Genomic DNA, 23,418 nt, shown 5'->3' with positions numbered 1-23,418 from the left:
GCCATACAGTTTCTGACACCACTCTTCAACTCTGCCGCTGTAGCATGAAAGCAGCCACACATAAATGAATGGCGGGGCTCAGTGCCCAAAAAACTTTACCTGGAAAAACAAGCAGCTATAGTCAAACAAATCCTTGCCCACACATGTTCAAGGCAGCACTGTTCACAATAGCCAAGGGTTGGAAACAACCCAAATGTCCATCAACAGATGAGTGGATGAACAAAATGCATTCCATATAGTGGAATATTATTTGGCTTTAAAAAAGGAATGAAGCACTGATGCATGCTATAATGTGGATGAACCTCAAAAACATGATGAGCGAAAGAAACCAGACACAAAAGACCACATAGTATATGATTCCATTCATATGAAATGTTCAGAGGAGGAGACAGAAAGCAGATTGCCAGAAGCTGCAGGGAGGGGGAACTGGGGAGTGACAGCTAATGGGTACAGGGTTTCCACTGGGGTGCTGAAAATATCCCAGAACTAGACAGAGATGATGGTTGCATAATTTTGTGAATGTATTAAATGTCACTGAATTGTACACTTTAATTGGTTAATTTGATATTATGTGAATTTCACCAAAATAAACACTAATAAATAAATATATATTTTTAAAAAGACGTGTAGCAGCTATGGAACACTGGATGAGAGTTCCTCAGAAAATTAAACATAGAATTACCATATGCTCCAACAATACATTTGTTGTATACAATACATTTGTGCATACCCAAAAGAACTGAAAGCAAATATGGAGCAGATACTCGTACACCTACATCCATAGCAGCTTTTTTCAGAATAGCCAAAAGGTGGAAGCCATCCAAGTGTCCACTGGCAGATGAATGGATAAACAAAATGTGATCTATACTTACATGCAGTGGAATTGAGGCAGGAGATAGACGGGCCCCAGGCTGAGCAGCTGAAGTCTGTCCCCTGTGGACAGATACTCTAAGATAAAGATAATGGCAGGGGGAGAGAGGAGCTGAGCCCTGCCTGGATAAAAGATAAAGAGACCACATATTTCTCATTCTCGAGGTCAGGGAGAACTTCCCGACTACACATGTGCAGAAAGGCTCCTCGGGGGCCAAAAAAGGAGGGGGGCGCCACCCCATATTAGATGGTGTCAACCTCCCCACAGGCCTCTACACTGGAATCCATCTTGGCTAAGAGATGCGCGTGCACACAGGGGAGGACCCTGAGTTATACCAAATACGGACTCAGAGACAGGCAAAGTGAAATGATTGACCAGAGGAAACCCAGAAGAAATGCCCTGTATAAATGATTTGAACTACCACGAAGGTGCAACTCTCTCTCTGAGCCCACCCATGCGTGTCTATTCACATGTACTCTTTTTTTCCTCCTAGTAAACACTTCACTTTTTTTACTACTTTCCATCCCATTATTGAAATTCATTTCTACAAAGCAGACAAGCCAGGGCCTTGTCACTAACCACTGGCCCTCGTACCCTGGTAGCTAGGATTCAGTGCTCTCACTGCTGTGGCCTGGCTTCAGTCTCTGGTCGGCGAACTGAGATCCTGCTTCAAGCCACTGCCGGCCGAGGCCACCCAAGAGCAGAATATTATTCAGCCTTAAAAAGGAAGCAGGGCTTCCCTGGTGGCGCAGTGGTTGAAAGTCCGCCTGCTGATGCAGGGGACACGGGTTCGTGCCCCGGTCCGGGAAGATCCCACATGCCGCGGAGCGGCTGGGCCCGTGAGCCGTGGCCGCTGAGCCTGCGCGTCCGGAGCCTGTGCTCCGCAACGGGAGAGGCCACAACAGTGAGAGGCCCGCGTACCGAAAAAAAAAAAAAACAAAAAAGGAAGGAGATTCTGGCTCCTGCTACAACATGGCTGAACCTGGAGGGCTTTATGCTGAGTGAAAGAAGCTACACACAAAATGACACTTTACTGTATGATTCCACTTACATGAGGTCCCCAGAGCCATCACGTTCATAGAGACAGAGAGTGACAATTACTGTATGATTCCACTTATATGAGGTCCCCAGAGCCATCACGTTCATAGAGACAGAGAGTAGCATGGTGATTGCCAGGGTCTGGGGGAGGGGAGAACGGCGAGTCAGTCTTTACTGGGGGCAGGGTTTCAGTTTGGGAGGATGAAAAAGTTTGGAAATGGATAGTGGTGATGGTTGCACAACAATGCGAGTACATTGAGTGCCGTGAGATTCCACACTCTGATACGGTTAATTTTACGTTACCCGAGTTTCATCTCAATAAAAAAGACACTTTTTTTTTTTAAACAACAAAACATGGCTGGCCAGATTCAGGCCATAGTTTGCCAACCCCTGACTTAATCCATTCTTCTTCAACTTCCCCTCCTGTTTCTCCCCACTTTTCCCAACCTTAAGCTAAACTCTAGCATCGCCCTTATGCTCAGCCCCCCCTCCAGTCTCACCTGAACCCTCTGGTTCGGCCTCCCCGCCCTTCCCCCACCCGCCTTAACCTACAGTAATCCCGCCCCCACTATTTACCCAAGCCTCCTTGTCACAACACCTGCCAACAGGGCAGGACCACCCAGGGAATGGCAACAAAATGCACAGTCAGTTCCTGGAGGGTGTAACACAATTATGTGATTCATGACCTACGTAAGATTACATTTCGTTCCATAATTTGTTCTATTGCATTATAGTTATTCCGCTCCTAACCCTGCAATTACATAGAATGGTTGCTATGATTACGCAGCCTGCAATTACACAATCATTCTTACCATCACCACAACGTACAGTCATAAACGAGGGGGAGTGGTGGGTTGATATCAGCACCCACTCCCACCCAACCCCTTTCTGGGCAGAAGCTGCAAAGCCGCAGCCACGCTGGAGGAAGTCCCTGCAGCTGTGCCTGTGCTCCGGTCCACCGGCCAGAGGTGACCTGGGGGCGGTTTGGAAGGCAGAAGAAACCGGAGCTGTCTTGGTTTCGCTTCCTCGTCCCTCTGCCGGCAGCAGGGCATGGAAGCATCTGATACTTTGGAATCCAAATTCCCTTGTTCAGTGACAAGCTTGGAGGGCACTGAAAAGCAGTTGTGATGGAGGCAAAGGCAGCATCCTATTCCTGAATCACAGAGACAGGGTGTGTGCCCCAGGTTGGAGGTTTCAAGGACCTCCCCGACTCTTCGCCTTCTGTGAGCGTGGGGTGCCTCAGTTCCCCCGGTGAGCCAGTTCTGTGGAGTCCTTCCTGTAGGAATGTTCTGGAAGGAAGGATGCGGTTCTCCCGGATGTTCAGAGAGCAAAGGGGAGATCAGAGTTAGGTAACTGGATGGGGGCATCGAAAGAAAATTCAGGTTCCCAGGCACCACCTCCAAGCTTCTGACCCCTTCAATCTGGAGGCAGAGCCTGAGAATCTACGTTTGAATCAGAGACATTTCATAGCAAAGGAAATTTCACTCATGCCACAAAGAAGACTCTTCTAGAGACTTCTGTCCCCAAAGGGCTGAATGGAATTGGGTGTAGGGACTGTGGACTTTTGGGGCCGGATCATTCTTTGTTATGGGTCCCCCCTGTGCACTCAGGGAATTTAATTTCTGTCCACTAGATGCCAGGAGCACCCACCCCCAGTCATGACAACCAGAAACGTCTCCAGACATCGCCAAATGTCCCTGAGGGACAAAATCCGCGCCCCCCGCCCCAAATTGAGATTCACCAGGTTAAAATAAGATTTGGAAACATGGCATGTAACGGTAACACATGAGAAACGACTCCAGTGTTCTACGAGAGGGGACTGGTTAATCAACTGGGATCATCCACCCTCGCGGATACATGATGAATAACTAAGATTTAACAAGAAGAGAAAACATGGCAGCCTCTACTGAAACTTCAAGGGCGCATTTCTGTTAACCCAACAATCCCACCTGTATCAACTTACCCAACTGAAATAAAAACTCCAGGAGGAAAGATGGATTGTATAGTACTGTTCATTGCCGGGCTGTGATATTCTTCCATCAGGATGATTGAATAAATGCTGGTCCATCCTGATCACAGCCTATCTTATTGTATGTAACAATCCGAAAAGAGCTGGTAGACATCTGCGCTGATTAGAATGTCTACAGTATGTTGTTAAATTTAAAAAGAAAATTGCTGAAAAAAATCCGGGTACAATTTGATCCCATGTTTATGAAATTAAAATGTGTTGTGTGGGAGAAAAAGAAAAAAGCAGGTTGTAACAGAGTTTATGTAACACGAATCCTCTTTTTCAAAACATGTATATATTTGTACCATGCCAATGGGTAAGACTGAAAGGTTTGTCACTAAAAATTTAGGAGTTGTTGTCTCTCAGGACGTGTGATTTAATTTTGTTTTTTTTGGTTTGCTTAGCTGTATGTTCTCATGTTTCCCCAAGGATCACACACCATCTGATATTTTGTAAAAGCCTAGGGGATATGCCTGCACACCCTAAAAGGGCTTGAGCATCTTGAGAACTCTTACTTGATCCAGAAAATTCAAATGTTGTTGAGGTTGGATAAATGCCCCACCTCCCTCGCCCCTGGGGCGGGACCACTCTATGCTGCCCCCACCCCGCCGAGTCAATTGCTCACTGGCACCCCCTGGAGGGCTCCTTCCCTCTCTGCCTCACGTCCCCACCGCCATCAGGGTTTCCTGGGGTCACCTCTCGGATAATTCAAATCCTCATCTTGGGATCTGTTTTCTGGAGACTCCCAACTATGACAGCCCCCCTCTTCATTCTGTTATAGGCCCCCTCTTCATTGTTATTTGACCCCGCAGGATAGAGTGAGGTTGACCATCTGTCGTCCCCGGGCTCTTTTGGGCAAGCTTTATGGGGCACACTGGAATCCCGGGGTCTCACTCCCCCGACCGCACCTGGTTTCCTCCCACATCTTGGCCTGAAGCGGAGGGGTGGGGAATGTGGGTGGTACATAGGTTGTGAGCAGAGCATTGGGCCAAGAAGGGAACACAGATGTATGTGAAAACCAACCAGCAACATTTAATAAAAAAATAAGCAAGTTATCCGGGACCCGACCCGGACAGCAGTTAGTCATCCCTCAGAGAATGAGGCACTGCTGCTGCGCTCTGACATTCGTTTCAGGCTTAAGACCCAGCTAGTCCTCCAGCCTGTGCCGGGGGACGTTCTGCCCAGGCCGTGGGTAGCGCCCCAGTGCAGCGGAGCCCACGCGAGGCCCCAGACGCATGATCCCACCAAAGGCTTGGACAGAGGAACCCCATCGAGCAGGCAGAGACCACACCCGACGTGCAGGGCAGGGCGGTCAAGCAACTGAGACCAGGAGGGGGAATGGGAGATCCCGCCCCCCACCTTCACTCCTCACCCCCTCCAGGGGGGCCGGGTCTAGCAGGGGGGCCTTGCATGAGGACATGGGGCTGCTGGAACCCATGGCTGCCCCTGGCAAGGGAAGAGCCACCCCCTCTCCTGGGCGGTGGACAGGGGATGTTATCTGCACACGGCTTGGGTGACGGGGGGTGGGGGGAAATGAGGAATCAAACTCAGTCAACCCCACTGGGAGTCCAGGAGGTCAGGCACACAGCCAGCACTCAATAAATGCTTGCTGCATGAAGAAACGAAAGGACTCCTTCATCTCTGTTGGTGATCAGATGCTGACTGAACAGCTGTCATCCTGTTTTGTATCACCAGTGCCCGGCACACAGGAGATGCTCTCTGGATGTGTGGGGAAGAAACCACTTAGGAGTGAAAAGCACCTTGTTTATCTTCAGCCCTAGCACAAAGCTCAGCTCCCAGCACACAGCAGGCACTCAGTAAATGCACCGAGTCAGTAAGGACTTTTGTGTTGCAAGTACCAGACACATAGTAGGTGCTCAATATGTGTCTGAATAAATGAAAGTTTACCTCACTAGTCCCAGAGCCTGGAATGGTGCCCAGCATACAGTAGGCACTCAATAAATACTCGAATGAATTCAAACAGTGAATGTGTATCACTAGCGCCTGCTTCTTGATGGGGGAATCAATAATGCTTGACTACTGGATCCATCACCGAGGGAGGGAATAATCATGCCTCATTCACTGCCAGAACACAGGAACCTGGTACCCAGTAATCGCTTAAAGTGTTGGGCGCACGAACTGTTGCCACCCAATCCACCTGTTCCTGGCATACAGTAGGCACCTCCGTTAATGCTGCCTGCATGCACGTGATTGCTGAGGAAGAGCTGGCTGGACGCCGCCCTGTGTGGGGAGCCCTCCTTGGCCTGCCAGGGGTCCGCAGGGGCCCCCGCTGTCCCCGGCAGGCGTGCGGGGGCCGGGCCAGCGACAGGCTGCTTTGGATTCATGGCCACCGCCCCTCAGAGCTCTCAGAGCTCATCCCGGGCAGCGCTGTCCAGGGGGGACTGCAGCACGTCAGAGTTCTTGGCCTCGCGGCTCAGGGCCTGCTGCTCGCGCATCTTCTGGGATTTGGCCCGGTCCCAGTCGGTCTTGACGTGCTCGTTGTTCCACACAACCGAGGTCTCCGTGTCGCTCACGTACCCGTCGTCCCCTGTGTAGTGTGTGGGGTAGACGAGCAGGGGCTCCACGGAGAAGGCGCGCAGGTCCCGAGGGGAGAAGTGGGCCTTGTATTCAGACCTGCAGGGGAGGAGGGGCACGGGGGCCGCGGTGGGTTGGGGGGTAAGAGACGAATGGAGACAGAAGTGGGTGGCGGGGGGGGGGGGAGGGCGGCGGCTAGGGACCAGATGGAGGAAGCAGGCAGAGGAAACGCCACCTCCCTGGGACCCACGATCCTCACGCCCCCACCCAGGCCAGCTCCACAGCGAGACCCCAGCCCGCCTGCCCACCGCCACCCCCTCTCACACTGGGTGCTTGTCGAACATGACCGGCAAGAACTCGTCCACGGGCAGCATCTTGGAGAGTGGCCGGGCGGCCAGCAGCTTGCGGGCGCCTTGCAGGGAGATCACGTAGGCCAGCGTCCAGTACGAGTAGTCGGCCTCCACCAGGTTCCTCACGCGGGGCACAGCCTTTTCGGGGTGCTCCACCTGCATCCGCTTCCGGCCCACGTAGCTGGGGTGCAGAACGGGGGCCCAGTCACCTTCCTCCCGCCTGCCCAGCCAAGAATGCTAATGCAGAGACCCACGGAGCCCCTGTCAGGCCCTGGTGGGGTGGGGAGCAATGAGGAGGCTGGTGTGACTGGACTGGGGTGAGAGCAGGCCCACAGGGGTCTGGGGCCGCAGGGAGGGGAGTGGGCTTTTTCTGAGGGCGCCAGGGACGATTTGGAGCCAGGGAGGCTGTGCCACAGGAAGGAGAGCGGAGCTGAGAGGGGAGCTGCTCTGGGTTCAGAGGGCTGTGAGGCAGGTGGGCAGGAGGGAAGGGGAGAAGCTACTGCTCCTATCAACAGCACGGTCCTGAGTCTGAGGCCCAGAACCCAGATCGGTGCCCCGCACGTGGCGCTAGGGGCAGGGGTGGGGTGGCGAGGATGAACCAACCCACCTACGTGAGACTCCAAGGGACAGTTCCAGAAATATGCTGGCCATACTCTACCTAGCACTGCTCTGAGACCCAGGCTCCCGTGGGCATAGCCCACTCAGCCAAGCCCCCAGGCTTCTGGCCCTGCAACCAAGCTCGGATCATACCCACCACAGGCCACACCCCAAGTTCTTTAGCCACGTCCCCAGTCTTCCGGGTCAAATCTTAGCCTTATTCTCTACCCCACAGGCTCCAGTCAAGTCTCCAAACCCTGAACGAGCTGGCAGGCTTCCACCAGGTCCCTAGGCTTCTGGGTCAAGAACAAGTCCTCCTGCCAAGCTCCCAAAAGTTGGCCCAACATATTCACCTGCAAAGGCCCTCCGACCTAGAGGCTCTAGGCCACACCCTTGAGCTCTGGCCCCTCCCAGGCTCCACTCACATGAGGTCCCAGTCCAGACCCTCCCGTTCCACATCCTGCATAAGGTTCATCAGGCGCCTCTTGAAGAAGATCTCGAAGCGCAGGTCATCCTCGAACACGAGTGATTTCTGCAGCCTGCGGTCCACAACCTGAGGGAGGAGGCCCTGCTGAGATCTTGGAGAGATCAAAGCCAGGCCTGACCCTGAAGCCAGTTCTGCTTAAAAGCTCTGGGGCACCAGAAGAAAAGCAAACTACGCCCCCCCCCCCACACACACACCACCACCACCAATTTGGTTTTTTTGTTTGTTTTTTTTTGCAGGACGCGGGCCTCTCACTGTTGTGGCCTCTCCCGTTGCGGAGCACAGGCTCCGGACGCGCAGCCCACGGGCCCAGCCGCTCCGCGGCACGTGGGATCTTCCCGGACCGGGGCACGAACCCATGTCCCCTGCATCGGCAGGTGGACTCTCAACCGCTGCGCCACCAGGGAAGCCCACCACCACCAATTTGGATCTACCTCCTGGCCAAAACTTCCTCCTCACAACTCGGCAGCAGATTCCACAGCCTCACCTCAGCCTGGCTGCTCCTTCCCAACCCAGGGCCTGGACCTATGCTGTGCCTTTGACACAGAGCACTCTTCCCCCACACAGCAGCAGGTAGGTTCCCTCTCACCCTTCTGGCCTTAGCTCACCTGTCACCTACTCAAGAGGTCCTCCCAGACTATCACCCAAAGCTGCCAGTTGAGGATAATTCATAACCCTGGGCCTCTCCTGTAGATGACTCTCACTTATTTCATTGTCATTCACTTCTTTGTGGATTATTATCAGTCTCCCCACCTCCCAGGGCTGTGAGCCCCCTGAAGGGGGCTGGGTCTATCTTGGTGGCTGTCGTGTCCCCAGCACCAGCATCAGGCTGGGCACACAGTAGGTCCTTGACAAATGTTCCCAGAATGAATGAACTAGCGAATCTTCACAACTGCCCCTGAAGTTGTGACTCCATCATCTGGGGAATCTGAGGCTCAGATTGGGAAATGCCTTCCTTGCTCACAGAGCTCACCCCTCTCAGAGGCAGGGCTGGACTTGAACCTGGATCCCCTCTGGCTCTACAGCTACCTGGACGTCGCAATCCCTGCCCCATGACCTCCACGATGAATATCAGAAAAGGAGGGCAACCTGGCTGAGCACCTGTCACCTCAAACACCAAATGCCCCATCTGGCCTCACGCCTGCCGGTCCCAGGTTCCAGTCTGTGCCTGGCATCGTCGCCCATCATAACCTTTCCTTCCAAGGGTGTGTGATAAGCCTCTGGGGCTAAGGGGGTACCAATGTGTGGGGTCTGCATTAGTTATCGTCGCCATGGCTATTACTCCTACTAGTAAGCTTTGAGCACGGTGCCCAGGCTCTAGATATTTGACAGTGGGTGCACATGAAGAGGTTTCTCCTGGAGGTCCTGGGCCTCAGACCCCACCTGTTTCTAGAGTCAGGCTTAACCCTCCCCAGACTCAGGCTCCACATCTGCACAGAAGGACAGCAGCTCACCCACCCAGGGTTCAGGTGACACATTCACTAAAGAGAGAAGACTGTCTGGGATGCAGGTGATTCCCTCCTTGAGCTGTAAAGAAGGCTGAGGAGGGGCCTGCCCCACTGCGGGACCCACCTCTTTCCAGATGTTATAGTGGCTGAGGAAGCAGCCCAGTTCGCCCTTGGTGAGGGGCCGCCCGTGGTAAGGATCCCGGTAGCCGGGCAGCATCTGGATGCCCAGTGCCTCTACCTGGCTAGTGTTCATGGCTCTGCAAGGGGGGACAGGAGGGGGTCAGTGGAAGACTCTCTCTGCCCGCAATTCCACCATTAGCGACATTCCCCCTTGCCACCCCGCCCCGCAACCTGCGCACCCGTCTTGGACCCAATGTGGGCTGCCAGGGCGTGGTGTACACCACGTGCGCAGACCTGCCAGCACCCTGCGCAGGGTCAGACTCACGTCCGCTCCACAGCCGCCACCCACCAGGTCCACACACCCACACGTGGAGCCGCCCCTCCCCCACCGGGGTGGGACTCACTTGCCGTCCACCGCCTCCACCAGCCGGCACTCGATCTCCTGCTCCTGCAGCGCGCGCAGCATACGTGCCCGTCGGTCCTGCCGCCGCTTCAGGTTGATCATGAAGACCTGTGGCCCAGAGCCTCGGTTGGATCCTCCAGGTCGGCCCCCGGCCCCACCCCCGAGGGGAGGCCCAGCCTACCTCGTCAAAGCCCATCTTGTCTGGCGTCTTAGCGGGCACCGAGATGAACCGCGAGGGCTCCGCGGATGGGTGCTTCACTGGGCGGCAGAGAGAAGCCGAGGGGTCATGGGGGTCATTGGGAAGTGGCGGGGGGGCGGGGAGTGTCCAGCCTCTTTCCAACGCTCCCTCCCCACCCTCTGCGGGGCTCCCTGTCATCCCGAGCTCCTCAGCTTGGTGCTGGAAACCCTGTCCGACACGGCCCCGCTCACAACATCAGTGCTAGTCTCGCCTCCGCCTCCTACCCACTCTGGCTGTTGGCACTGCTCCAGGCTTACCCATCCCCCATTCCTACCTCTGGACCTTTGCACATGCTGGGCCTCTACTGAAATACCCTTCCTTCCTCCCCTCCTCCCCCTGAGTTATCAGCTAAGAGGCCTTCTGGGACGGGGCGGGGGGTGCGTGGGTGGCAGCAGAGGAGTCTCCTGACCTCCCCAGGCTGTCAGGTACCTCTTTGGGGGTCCCCACAGCGCCTGGGCTTCCGTCAAAGCCTCATTCTGCTGTCCTACCTTGCTGGCTCCCTGATTATCTCCCATGAGCTCTGCCAGACGGATACCAGGTCTGTCCACTCACACTGGCTCCCTACGCCCAACACACAGAGCTCGGCACAAACTCATAAACTGAACAAAGGAATGACTCTCCTCATCTATAAAATGGGCTAATAAACCTCTCAGAGGTTTATGTCATGATAAGTTGCCATGAAATCACACACATTGTTTTGGGTTAAACTGTATCCTCCCCAAAAAGATACTTTGGCATCTTGACACTCTGGTACCTCAGAATGTGACCTTATTTAGAAAATAGGATCTTTAATGAGGTCATTAGGGTGGGTCCTAAGCAGTTTGACTGGGGTCCTTATAAAAATGGGAAATTCGGATACAGAGACACACACAGAAGGTAGACGGTGTGAAGATATACAGGGAGATGGCGGCCACGTGACTGGAGTGACACATCTACGAGCCCAGGTATGCCAAGAATTTCAGGGTGTTCGCAATCATTCCCCTTTTAGCTGTTGTGAGCAGTGCTCAGACCATATCCCCGGGGCCCTGTTTTGGTACATCCCTGACAGTTTCCCACAGAAGGATCAGATCCAAGGGGACTGTGAGCCTGGTGAGGCTCCTGGTCATCTACCAGGCTGGCCCAGAAAAGCTGAGTGTGGCATCTGCCTCCCCAGGAACAAAGGCCCTGTGTGAGCTCAAAGGACAGACACAGGCCTCTCTGTCTGGGAGAAGCCTGGGCGAGGCCCAGGGTCAACCTGGCACCTCCCACCTCGCAGCCTGGGCTTCATCCAGGGACACTGTGCCCTGGGGTTTCTTCCTATCCAGGGCCCGTCACAGCTCCCTGCCACCCCCTGCCCTCCTCATGGGAGCCTAGGACCCAAGGGCAAGGCTTTGGGATCTGAAGACTCAAATTCAAATCCCAGGTGCCCTTTCCCTCTCTTTCTCAGCCTCTGCCTGCCCGCTTGGGTGTGGATGGTGAAAGGACCTGCTGATGGGAAGCGGGGGTATCTCTTCATTCTTTCTTATCAGTTCTGGGAAAATGGAGCATATTAGGTCCAGAAGGAGCAACACAATGCAGCCTTTCCAGAGACCCACGTCAAAAAATGTAACACGGGCTTCCCTGGTGGCGCCGTGGTTGAGAGTCCGCCTGCTGATGCAGGGGACATGGGTTTGTGCCCCGGTCCGGGAGGATTCCAGATGCCGCGGAGCGGCTGGGCCCGTGAGCCATGGCTGCTGGGCCTGCGCTTCCAGAGCCTGTGCTCCGCAACAGGAGGGGCCACAACAGTGAGAGGCCCGCGTACCGCAAAAAATAAAAAATAAAAAAATAACACCCCTTAGACCCATCATAGGGTGAAGAATTAAACTTGACCACAGAGAGGTCTGGCCTTTGCTCCCAGCTCCTGGGAGGTTGAAGCCCTTGGAAATGTCTTTGTTTATCTCAGGGCTTGGGCCATACTGGGTATGTATGCCAACAGTGTGATTTGGGGTGGAGGTCTTGGGCTACTTGGTATTGGCTCAATTTCTGCAGGGACTGGAGATGGAGGTTAGCCACGTGGCAATCATCTGTATCTGTGTGTAGGAGCCCCAGTAAAAACCCTGGACATGGAGGCTTGGGAAGCATCCCTGGTTGGCAGTACACCATGCATGTTGTCACATACTGGTGCTAGGAGAAGCAAGCACTGTCCATATGACTCCATGGGAAGGGACGGGGACAATAGGAATCTCTGTGCTTGGAATGCTCCTGGATGTTGCCCCATGCACCTTTTCCCTTTGCTGATTTTAATTTGTGTCCTTTGGCTGTAATAAGTTGTAACTCTGAGTATAACAGCTTCCAGTGAGTTCTGAGTCCCTCTCGTGAATTATCAAACCTGAACATGGTCTTGGGGACCCCAGATTTTGCAACTGGTGTAAGAAGTGAGGGCAACCTTGTGGATATTCCCTAACTTTGCACCCACTGATGCATGTCTAGAACTCTCTCGCACATGGCGATGTTGGAAAAAATGGGAAACGCCCCCCCATGCCGCTCAGGAGAAGGCTGGTAAAGTGACATATGACACAGCCAAGAGTGAATAAATCTGTGGCTGAACATCTAAATGGAATACTACGCAGCAAGACAAGAGAACGAGCCACAGCCACACGCAGCAGCCGGTGACAGCACAGACGCGGACACTGCGCAGAAGACACCGCACTTGAGCAGCCTGACTGATGTGAAGCACAAAAAGGGAAAAAACCCGTCAGCTGGTGGAATCACGACAGTGGGGGACCCCGGGGAGGGCCAGAGCCTGGCCCGTGTCTGGTGACAAGGATATTAAAAACAGAGAACAGCGAGCTCCGAGAGGGAATGCAGGCTTCCTCACCGTTTTCCACATACCTTGCCCTATGCACCTCTTGCATCTGCCTGTCTCTGAGTTGTTTGCTTTTAGATAAGGGTATTTTTTGGTCGTTTATTTTTTAATTGGGCACAGATTGATCAATAAAAACATGATAACATTGAAAAAAAATTTTAATAAAAAAATTAAAAAATAAAATAAAAACAATCATCATGCTGCACACATTTGACCTGTCACTGCTGTGTATGCTAAAACTCAAAGAACAGGATTTACACTGAGCCAAGTTTATGGGGCCAACTGGGAAAGACACCCCATAGTCCATGAGCAGGTAGGGTAGGAAGTTGCTGGATTCCCCACACACAGAGGGCATCACTCTGAGCTTTTCTGTAAGCCTGAAATTTCATTGTAAGAAAGACTTTTTTCTTCTTTGGGCCATACCGCATGGCTTGCGGGATCTCAGTTTCCTGACTAGGGATCAAACCTGTGCCCCCTGCAGTGGAAGTGCAGAGTCTTAACCACTGGACCGCCAGGGAAGTCCCAAAAGATTTTTGAACACATGAAAAATCACATGCACAGCCCGGGAACAGGTACCCACACAGAGGTGGAGAAAAAAGGTGGTTTTCACTAGAACTGTAAGGAAGGATTTGCACAAATATCTGAAACCTCCAGACCCTCCTTCCGTCTGTTCTGTGTGATGTGCTCTGGTGCGTGAGAAACAGGAAAATATTCACGCTTCTGTTGTGCCTTCCGTTTATAACGGCAGCGTAAACAGTCTTCTGACCAAAAATAACAACGGAAATATATGTGAAAAGTTAAACCAGGAAAACTATGGCAGCCTGGAGAGGTTTCTCGGGGTCCGCTTGCCCACAGGAGTTGGCAAGAGGCAGAGACCCACTTCTTATGACTACAGCCTGGTGGGTTTGCCAGGCTGAGCGTGGGCAACTACATGGGACAGACACTTGGGTGTTGCGGGCGTCTTCACCCTGATGACCTTGCGGCCTCCAGGTGTCACCTCAAAAGACCCCAAAGCCCCCACAAAACAAAGGCAGGGTGCCATTCCACCTTCAGCCACAAGGGGGAGCCACAGACAGAAACGGATCAGAGCCGGGCGCGGGGCGGCGGCGGGGGGCGGCACAGACTGAACCTCAGGGCAGGGGCCTGGGCCTCCAAGGCCCTCTCCATCTGTGCAGTGGGAGGAACAGCCATGCTGCTTCCCAGGCCTTCACAGGGATGTGGTCTGCACAGGGCAAGGCCCCCATGGAAGAGGATGCCGTACCACTGTCCGGTTGCTTCAGAGACCCTCAGCCGGGGCACTATCCCCTCCTCAAGCAGCATCGATGGCAGCTCGGCCCTATGCGTTCAGCGCACCTCACCAGAGGGACAGCTGCTAGTTTAACAGTCTACGGATTTATTTGTATATGTGTTAGAGAGACATGAGTTTGCAACCACGGTAAAAATATGTAGTCTCCTTTTTAAAATGTATTCAAGTTAAAAAAAAAAAGTGTCCGTTAAGATAGATATTAAACAAACAATAGTGGGTCTGGAGGGTGGCAGGGACATGAGTGACGAAATGGCCCGAAATGGCTGTGTCCTAGATGCTGCCACGCACATGCAGGGTCATCAGTGAAATCTGCTGCCCTCACTGCTCCTACACCCTCCATGGTTCCTGACTGCCCCGGGGGTAAAAGGCCCGCTCCTCAGCCGAATGTCTGAGGCCCCCGCCCTGGCCCTGCCTGCCAGCCCTGCCCAGCTCACCAGCCCCACTTCTGTCCCGCCGACCTCACCTGTTTCCTGAGCTCACAGCCCCTCCAGCCTCCCGACCTCCACATGTGCTGCTCCCTCGGGCTGCAATCCTCTTATCGGCTAACTCCTACTTACCCTGCATCTTAATGCCACCTCTGCCAGAAAGCCCACCCTCATTTCCCCGAGCATGCCGTGCACAGCTGCTTGCAAGCCAGCACTCTGTGAGAGGGGGGACAACCGTCCACCTGTTCACGCTGGGTTCCCAGTGCCCGGCAAAGAGACTGGCGCCCAGCAGACACTCAGTCAGTGTTCACAGATGCGAGATGGCAGGGAGAGGGAGACGACTCAGCCCTCCCAGGTTGGCGCAAGGCAGACTCACCCATGACCTCCAGCTGCACGTGCATGAAGCTCTCGGCCTCATCCTGGAGGGTGCTGTGTGCCCGCAGTGGCACCGGCAGAAAGCCATACACCTCCTTGTTGCAGATGTACATCTGGACCTCTGGGGCCAAGGAAACAACAATCAAAATTGAAAACAGAGCAGTAAGGCAGTGGAGGCAACCTCTGAACAGAGCATAAGCCTCACAGCCCAGCATGGGGCCAGAGCGTAAATGGGTCCAGCTGTTCCCAGCAACCGGCAGAGACCCCCCCCCCCCTTGGCGCTCCATCTGGGAATTGGAGCCAGAACAGGGGTTCGCAGTGCCAGGAAAGAAGACAAAAAACTTGAGAACTGTTAACGAGCTCCTTGCACCAGTACTGACTCAGTCCCTGCAGGACTCCATGACAAAGCAAACCACAAAACTGCGGGTGAACAGTAAAGATGCACATTTATGCACAAAAATGAGATACAGTTGGACAAACCATGAGTTACATTATCTCTGTGTTAGTCCTTTTCTGAATGGTTTCAAATTTTATAATGAGTATGTATCTTTTTTTAAAGTGATAAACCCAACGAAAACGATTTTCATTGAAGGGCCAGACAGTAAGTATTTAGGTCTGTGGGCCAAACAGTTCTGTCTCAACAACTCAAGTCTGCCTTTGGACCGTGCCCAGAGAGGGCGTGGAAGCTCTGCGCCCCTTCCCCCAAACCTTGCCCCATGCATCTCCTACTCCAGGTTGTTCCCCAGTTATATCCTTTTATAATAAACAGTAACCTAGTGAGTAAACAGGTTTCCCGAGTTCTGTGAGCTGCTCTTGCAAATTAGCAGAACCCAAGGAAGGAATCGCGGAAACCTTTGGTTCCTAGCCATTTGGTCAGAAGCACAGGTGACAACCTGGACTTGCAATCAGCATCTGAAGCAGGGTGGGGGACATAGTTTTGTGGGACTGGGCCCTTAACCTGTGGAATCTGAGGCTATCTCCAAGTAGACAGAGCCAGAACCGAGTTGGAATTGAGCTGAATTCTCAGACACCCTGCTGGGGTCCCAGAATTGCTTGTCGGTGTGGGGAATACACCCCCACCTCCAAACTACACACATAGGAATTGGGTCCAGGAACCCAAAAGACATTCTTAGCTCGCATCCATACGAAAACAGATAGTGGGCCAGATCTGGCCCGTGGGACATATAGTTTGCTGACCCGTGGTTTAAAAATAAATGACAGGTCAGCATATGGCTATGTTTTCTTCCTCTCTAAACTTTTTTTTTTTTTGCCCGAAGTATACAACTAGGGAACAATTATGCTCAACCACAGATATTTGGGGGAATATAGGAAAATATCAAGATGGAAATAACTTTCAATAAGCAGATCTTAAAGACCTGGGGAGTGAAGCCACCCAGCAAAGCCAGGGCTGGAGAGAGAACGGATCCTGGGGATATCATCTGAACACCTGGATACAGCTGCACCTGAAGTCATCGCTGCACCCTGCAGTTCTGGTTCTGTGAACCTTCTGTGGGCTCAGCACTGGTCTCAAAGAAGCAGAGAGACACCCCATGATGGCAAATCCCCTGTGGGCTCACCTGCCTGTTTGCAGGAGAAGGCAAAAACAATGATGTCGTCGAAGGACCAGGTATAGTCAGGGTGGGGAGGGTAGAACACCAAGTTCCTGGATGCCGCCTTCCTCAGGTCAATCAGGAAGGTCGAGTGCACCATGGGGACTGCAAAGCAGCCCCGGCGGTCCCGCTTACGGATGGGGATGTAGGCAGGCGTGCGCTTGTAGTAGCCCTGTGGGGAGGCGGGCAGAGTTTTGCATGGGGGTCCCTAAAGGTGAGGCTGGAGGCCCGGGACAACAGGGGGCACAGAACACCCGGAGAGTAAGACTGGGTGCCAGTTTCTGGCTGTGGTGGGCATTCCCTGAGCGCAGGGCTCTGAGCAGGGCCTGTCAGTCTCCAACCCCAGAGCCTCAGTTGCTGGGCAATAGCACAGAAACACAGGGAAACAGTCAGTCATTTACAGACCCAGCTCAATACTTCTGATCAGAAAAGCAGCATTTGAGAAAGGAAATTAAAAAGCTGAAAAAGGGACTGGATATTTGAGATCCTTTGATTTTAAAATGAAAACATCAGAAGTGGGACTTCAAGAAAGTCAGGGGGCAAATCTTTTAGAAGTTTTAAAAGCTTCTGGAACAGTCCTCTCTCTTCCTCCTACCCTTCACGAAACTGGAATTGTTAGCATAAAACATTTAGATTTCTATGACATACTTCAAAATATAGAAACCACTGACTTATTCACTTTAAAATGGTGAACTTTATATTTTGTGAATTACACATCAATTCAAAACAAAAAGATAGGAGGAGACAGGATGGGTCAGCATCCTGGCTCTAGTCACCTAGCCCCCTTCCCTTGGCACAGCCCTGCTCCATCACCGGCCCCTCACTCTCCCTGGCTTTGCCTAAAACCCCACCCTCATCACTGGGTGGGACAATCAGAGCCTGACATTTTCCTGACTTCAGTAATTGGTTCAGGGGTAGGAGGAGACTGGACAAGGTTCAATCAGAGTAGACTTTGGCTGAATGCTGCTGAGATCATTCCCCAGGAGTTTGAAAATGAAGCCACGCAAGGGATGGAGGAAGAGGAATATTGTTTGAACACCTGGATCAAGCTGTGCCTGAAGTCCCGTCCTGGCACCATCACATCATAGCTATGTGAGCGCAGGCAAGTCACTTCCTCTCTCTGCATTTGTGTTTCTGCCTCAGGAATGGGTGTAGGGGCAGGGGGCACACAGTCGTAGACCCTCCCTCAAGGTCTATTTAAGGATTATCACAATACTGTTTATCCAATGCTCACCATGAGGCAGTGTGAGGATAAGTTAGGCTCCAAATACAGTCCCCAGCACCCCCAGGCCCCTGCCCTACCACGGTAACCCCCTGACCTGGGAGGTCATCCCACACCAGAAGTTGGAGTACGCAGCCCGGGAATCCAGCATGGGGGCCACCACCGTCTTGTTCTCAGCGATGAGCAGGGTCAGTGTGTCAGGGTTGAGAATCAGGTTGTCCGCATCCACAAACTGCAAAACACCCGACATGGCATCAGTGTGGGCCGCCAGTGAGCCGGGCTAGGCCACAGCTTGGAACAGCTGGGGCAGAGGCCGGAGCCCTGGGGAGGGGGGCACCTGGAATAGCACGTGCGGCCCTGGAAGCCACCTGCTCCTCAACAGACAGCCCTGCCCTAAGTCACCAGCAGAGTTACGTTCACACGATGAAATACACGACACTGCAAGGGAAGGGACGGACCACACAGCACGAAGTGACACAAATGGGTCCCACACACGGTGCTGGCGAGCCACGGGAAGTGACAGCGGGGTGCATCACGTGGCTCCTTTTTCTTTTTCTTTTTTTTTTTTTTCGGTACACGGGCCTCTCACTGTTGTGGCCTCTCCCGTTGCGGAGCACAGGTTCCGGACGCGCAGGCTCAGCAGCCATGGCTCACGGGCCCAGCCGCTCCACGGCATGTGGGATCTTCCCGGACCGGGGCACGAACCCGTGTCCCCTGCATCGGCCGGCGGACTCTCAACCACTGCGCCACCAGGGAAGCCCACGTGGCTCCTTTTATGGGAACTTTTAAGATGGGCAGCACTGGTCAGTGAGGAGGACAGTCGGGGCTGGGAGGACCACACTTTTTGCTATGTAAGTTAAATGCCAACAAAAAAATTCGTAAAAATAGGATCTTTACATAAGGCTTTTTTTTTGTTTTAACACCTTGAATGTTGGGGTAAAATGATGATAACTTGTTTGCTCCAGCCTGGTAGGAAACTCACCAACCCATGAACAGGGTCATCATGGTGGGGGGGTGCCTGCTTGTCCCCCCAAAACCGTATGTCACCAACACCTTCCAGAAAGGCCACACCAGAATATTCCTGGCAGGGTTGTTCATCACACAAACTGGGAACAACCCAGGAGTCTAGCAGTGGAGAATCAGCTACAGAAACTTCAGCCCTGCCCTGCTGTCCCCTTGCAGAATGTGTCAAGACAACTGAAAAATCAAGCCACAGAAAATAATTAGGTAAGGACGTTCCTGTCTACCGGGATGTGAAAACACACACAGCATGATATATTATACAACTATTAGGAGGTGGGTTTTTTTTTTTAATGCATTTGGTCCACAGATATGCTTTCTGTTACCCATGCATGGTTTTTCTGTTTTTTAAAAAAAATTATTTATTTTATTTATTTATTTTTGGCTGTGTTGGGTCTTCGTCGCTGTGCGTGGCCTTTCTCTAGTTGCGGCGAGCGGGGGTTACTCTTCGTTGCGGTGCGCAGGCTTCTCATTGCGGTGGCTTTTCTTGTTGCGGAGCACAGGCTCTAGGCGTGCGGGCTTCAGTAGTTGTGGCTCGCAGGCTCAGTAGCTGTGGCTCCCAGGCTCTAGAGCGCAGGCTCAGCAGTTGTGGTGCATGGGCTTAGCTGCTCCGCGGAATGTGGGATCTTCCCGGACGAGGGCTCAAACCCGTGTCCCCTGCATTGGCAGGCGGATTCTTAACCACTGCGCTGCCAGGGAAGCTCCCCATGCAGGATTTTTAGAACGTAGGAATCACTTGCCATAAACAAGAGCAAAAACTAAAATCCCTGCCTTCTCCAGCAACGTGGGAAGGGCATTCACACGTGGCAAGCCCCAGCTGGAGACGGGAGGTGGCTGCCCCTTGGGACAAGCCGTGCGGTCCTGTTATGTTCCTGCCCAGACCCCTGTGGACATTTGAATTTGTGACCTTGGAATACTGATGCAGTGAAAACAGCCAGAACAGTCTGGCAGTTCCTCAGAAAGTGAAACACGGAGTTACGGCAATTCCAGTCCTAAGTACAGACTGAGAGAACTGGAAACAGGGACTCGAACAGACGTCTGCGCACCATGTTTATAGCAGCCTCATCCACAGAAGACAAACTGTGGAAACAACCTAAGTGTCCACTGACGGATGAATGGATAAACAAAACGTGGTCCATCCATACAATGGAATATCACTCAGCCAGAAGGAGTGAAGCACTGACACACGCTACAACCTGGATGAACCCTGAAAACATCAGGCTGAGTGAAGCCAGACCCAGAAGGCTACACAGCGTATGATCCTGTTTATGTGAAATGTCCAGAAGAGGCAAATCCACAGAAACAGACAGCAGATCAGCAGTCACCAGGGGCTGGGGGAGGGGATGCAGAGTGACTGCTCATGGGCACAGGGTTTCCTTTGGGGTGATGGAAACTAGTTTTGGAAGCACACAGAGGTGAAAAAACACAGCCGGAGAGCGAGTCTCCCTGGGAGGTACGACTACAAGGTATGATTTTTTTCTTTCTTTCCAAGCTTCTTGTTGTTTCTTGTATATTTTCTTACAAGTAACACCCACAGTGTTTGTAAAAAGAGAAAACAAGAGGCCATTTTAATAATAATTTCAAAACACTAGACAAATGATTTTACATTCCAATATGGATTACTTAAGTCCCCAATTACAAAAATATACAGTATGTCAAAAGCTGCTTTGAGTTCTGAACCAAAGCCTTGAGTTCCACCCAGGTTTGCTGAGAGAAAAAAGTGAAAACCAGTCAACGTCAAACGATGTAAGCAAAACCCAGGGAAGCAGACAAGGTGGCCCTGGGCTGGACGGTTCTGGGAGGGTCGAGCCCCACTTCTGTTCTTCACTGTTTCTGAGACCCCACCCAGCAGGCTGTCACTTCCCTCTCTAAGCCTCCACTTTCCCATCTATAAAATGGTCTGAGAAGGCACCAACTCACAGGGATCCCAGGAGGAGCCTGTTCCATCCTTCCTCCTCCCAGGAGATGGCTCCGTCCTCCCCACAAGGTTCAGGCAAGGATGTGAGGTCCTTCCGGCACCCACACATCCAGCAGGGCCTGTCCCCTTGGCCTCAGAACGCATCCTGAACCCACAGCCACATACAGGCCCCCACCCTGGCCTCCTGCTGCCCCCCACTCTTGCCCCACAGGCCCTGCTCCCCACAGCAGCCACAGGGACTTCAGAAAATCAGAAATCAGAACCTAGCCCTCTCCTGTTCACATACCCTCCATGGCTCCCCATTACCTTCAAAGTAAAAGCCGCATCCTTCCCTTGGCCTGAATAGTCCGGCCCCCACCTACCACCTCAGCATTACCCGCTCCATCACTCCACTCTGGTTACACTGGCCTCCTCGCCAGTCCTTGAATGCCCCAGGCTTGCTCTCTGCTCTGTTTCCTCTGCCTCAGACACTGGCCCCCAGCTCCCGCTGAGGCTGGCTCCTTGGCTCCTTTAGATCTCTGCTAGAGCCCCCTCCTAAGGGAGGCCCCCCAACCCCTGGTACCTGTGGCCGTGACCTTATTTGGAAATTGGGTCTTTGCAGATGTAATTAAGACGTAAATTAAGGTGGAGTTCACCCCTCCTACACTGTTGGTGGGAATGCAAATTGGTGCAGCCACTATGGAACACAGTGTGGAGGTTCCTCAGAAAACTGAAAACAGAATTACCATATGACCCAGCAATCCCACTCCTGGGCATATTCCCAGACAAACCTGTAATTCAAAAAGATACATGCACCCCTAAGTTCATAGCAGCACTATTTACAATAGCCAAGACATGGAAACAACCTAAGTGTCCATCGATAGAGAAATGGATAAAGAAGATGTGGTATAAATATACTACGGAATATTACTCAGCCATAAAAAAGAAAAAATAATGCCATTTGCAGCCACATGGATGCAACTGGAGATTACCATACTAAGTGAAGTAAGTCAGAAAGAGAAAGACAAACACCATATGATATCACTTATATGTGGAATCTAAAATACGGCACAAATGAACCTATTTACAAAACAGAAACAGACTCACATATATAGAGAACAGACTTGTGGTTGCCAAGCGGGTGGAGGATGGGGGGGAAGGGAAGGACTGGGAGTGCGGGATCAGCAGATGTAAGCTATTATGTATAGGATGGATAAACAACAAGGTCCTACTGTCTAGCACAGGGAACTATATTCAATATCCTGTGATAAACCATAACGGAAAAGAATATAAAATAAATAAACAAATAAAACAATAATTACTTTTAAAAAAAGATGGGGTTCATAGTGGATTAGGGTAGGCCCTAGATTCAGTGACTGGTGACCTTATAAGAAGAGACCACATGACCACAAAAGTAGGGACTGGAGTGATGCAGCCACAAGCCAAGGAACACCTGGAGCCCCCAGAAGCTGGAAGAGGCAAGGAAGGATCCTCCCCTAGAGTGCAGCCCTGCCTGCACCTTGATTTACACTGCTGGCCTCCAGAGCTACAAGACAATAAACTTGCATTGTTTTAAGCCCGCCAGTGTTGGTGTTTTGTTATGGCAGCCCCAGAACACTGATATATCATCAAGTGCCTTTCACAGCACTGGCCGCCTTCTGGTATTTCCTCATGCAGTTTTGTTTGTTTTCTGGTCACATCCACCTTTCCTGGGATGCTAGGAAGGTGGGGCTCAGCCTGTGTGATCCTCACTGTGTCCCCAGGGCCCGGCACGAGGAGGGCATAGGGAGTAGACGATAGATATATGCTGATTAATAAATTAAGAAGGTAGAGACCAAAGCTTGAGGTTTGGCACGTAGATGGAAACCCACCGCGGGCACTGTCAGGCTGGCATCACTGCATTCAACCTCCATGGTGAATGAGGCTCAGCTGTCAATGCCCTGACCATCGCACCAGGGGAGGGGACCATGCCTAGGTCAAGGAGCCAGGCTGAAGGAGCTCACAGGAGACCCGTGATCTGTGGGCACGTAACCCAACATTGCATTCAAAACCTCAACCGGCCCCCTCTTCCCAGTGGCCCAGGAGGAGGAAGTGAAAGTCAGGGCTCAGCAGCTCAGTGTCGCCAACATCCCCCAGCCCCCGCCCCACCCTCCTGCTTCTTGGAGTGACCCAGAGGTCATTATCGTGGTTGCAGAGAGAACTCACATCACTGGTGATGCTGATAAAAGTGGAGATGACCCAAGTGTGCAACTACAGGGGTCGGCTGGGGACACAAAAGCCCATTTGTTCCTGATGATTAAGAATCCAGGTGGCCGAGGATCAAATCCCAGCTCCTCCACTAACCTGCTGTGTTACCTCTGACAACTCACTTCCCTTCTCAGAGTCTCAGTTTCCCCTCTGTAAAATGAGGTTAAGGCTGGCCCCCACCCCCCGCCACTCTGCCTTCCCTTGGATACCCCAGACCTTCGGCTAGGGACCCATGGGTTGGCTGGCCAAGAAACTCACCAGGATGTAATCGGCCCACATGTCCCGGGCCGATTTCAGGGCTGCCTGGCGTAACTTCATGACATGCTCATAGCGTGAGTCAGACCAGTGTTTGGGGCCCTCCTCGTCTGGGTAGGACCTGTGGAGAGGCAGCTGTGATGTG

The 23,418-nt window shown here is 52.5% G+C and overlaps 1 protein-coding gene across 1 annotated transcript in view; it reads right to left on the bottom strand.

The window, feature by feature from the left end:
* Positions 1 to 5,882: 5,882 nt before the first annotated feature.
* Positions 5,883 to 23,418, bottom strand: part of COLGALT1 (collagen beta(1-O)galactosyltransferase 1) — a 20,051-nt gene continuing 2,515 nt past the window's right edge. Inside the window, exons 3-12 of the mRNA XM_007461022.1 lie at positions 23,277 to 23,394; positions 17,952 to 18,086; positions 16,600 to 16,804; positions 15,024 to 15,143; positions 10,036 to 10,112; positions 9,856 to 9,962; positions 9,456 to 9,588; positions 7,825 to 7,952; positions 6,777 to 6,983; positions 5,883 to 6,551 (exon numbers count right to left, since the gene is read on the bottom strand). Of these exons, the coding sequence (XP_007461084.1) occupies positions 6,284 to 6,551; positions 6,777 to 6,983; positions 7,825 to 7,952; positions 9,456 to 9,588; positions 9,856 to 9,962; positions 10,036 to 10,112; positions 15,024 to 15,143; positions 16,600 to 16,804; positions 17,952 to 18,086; positions 23,277 to 23,394 (1,498 nt within the window). The 3' untranslated portion in view covers positions 5,883 to 6,283. The remainder of the gene's footprint in view (positions 6,552 to 6,776; positions 6,984 to 7,824; positions 7,953 to 9,455; positions 9,589 to 9,855; positions 9,963 to 10,035; positions 10,113 to 15,023; positions 15,144 to 16,599; positions 16,805 to 17,951; positions 18,087 to 23,276; positions 23,395 to 23,418) is intronic.

Source organism: Lipotes vexillifer, unplaced genomic scaffold (assembly GCF_000442215.2).
Source record: "Lipotes vexillifer unplaced genomic scaffold, Lipotes_vexillifer_v1.1 scaffold469, whole genome shotgun sequence".
In the NCBI taxonomy this organism is placed as follows: domain Eukaryota; kingdom Metazoa; phylum Chordata; class Mammalia; order Artiodactyla; family Lipotidae; genus Lipotes; species Lipotes vexillifer.
Note: the sequence above shows the minus strand (reverse complement) of the source record. Positions and strands in the feature narration are given on the sequence as shown.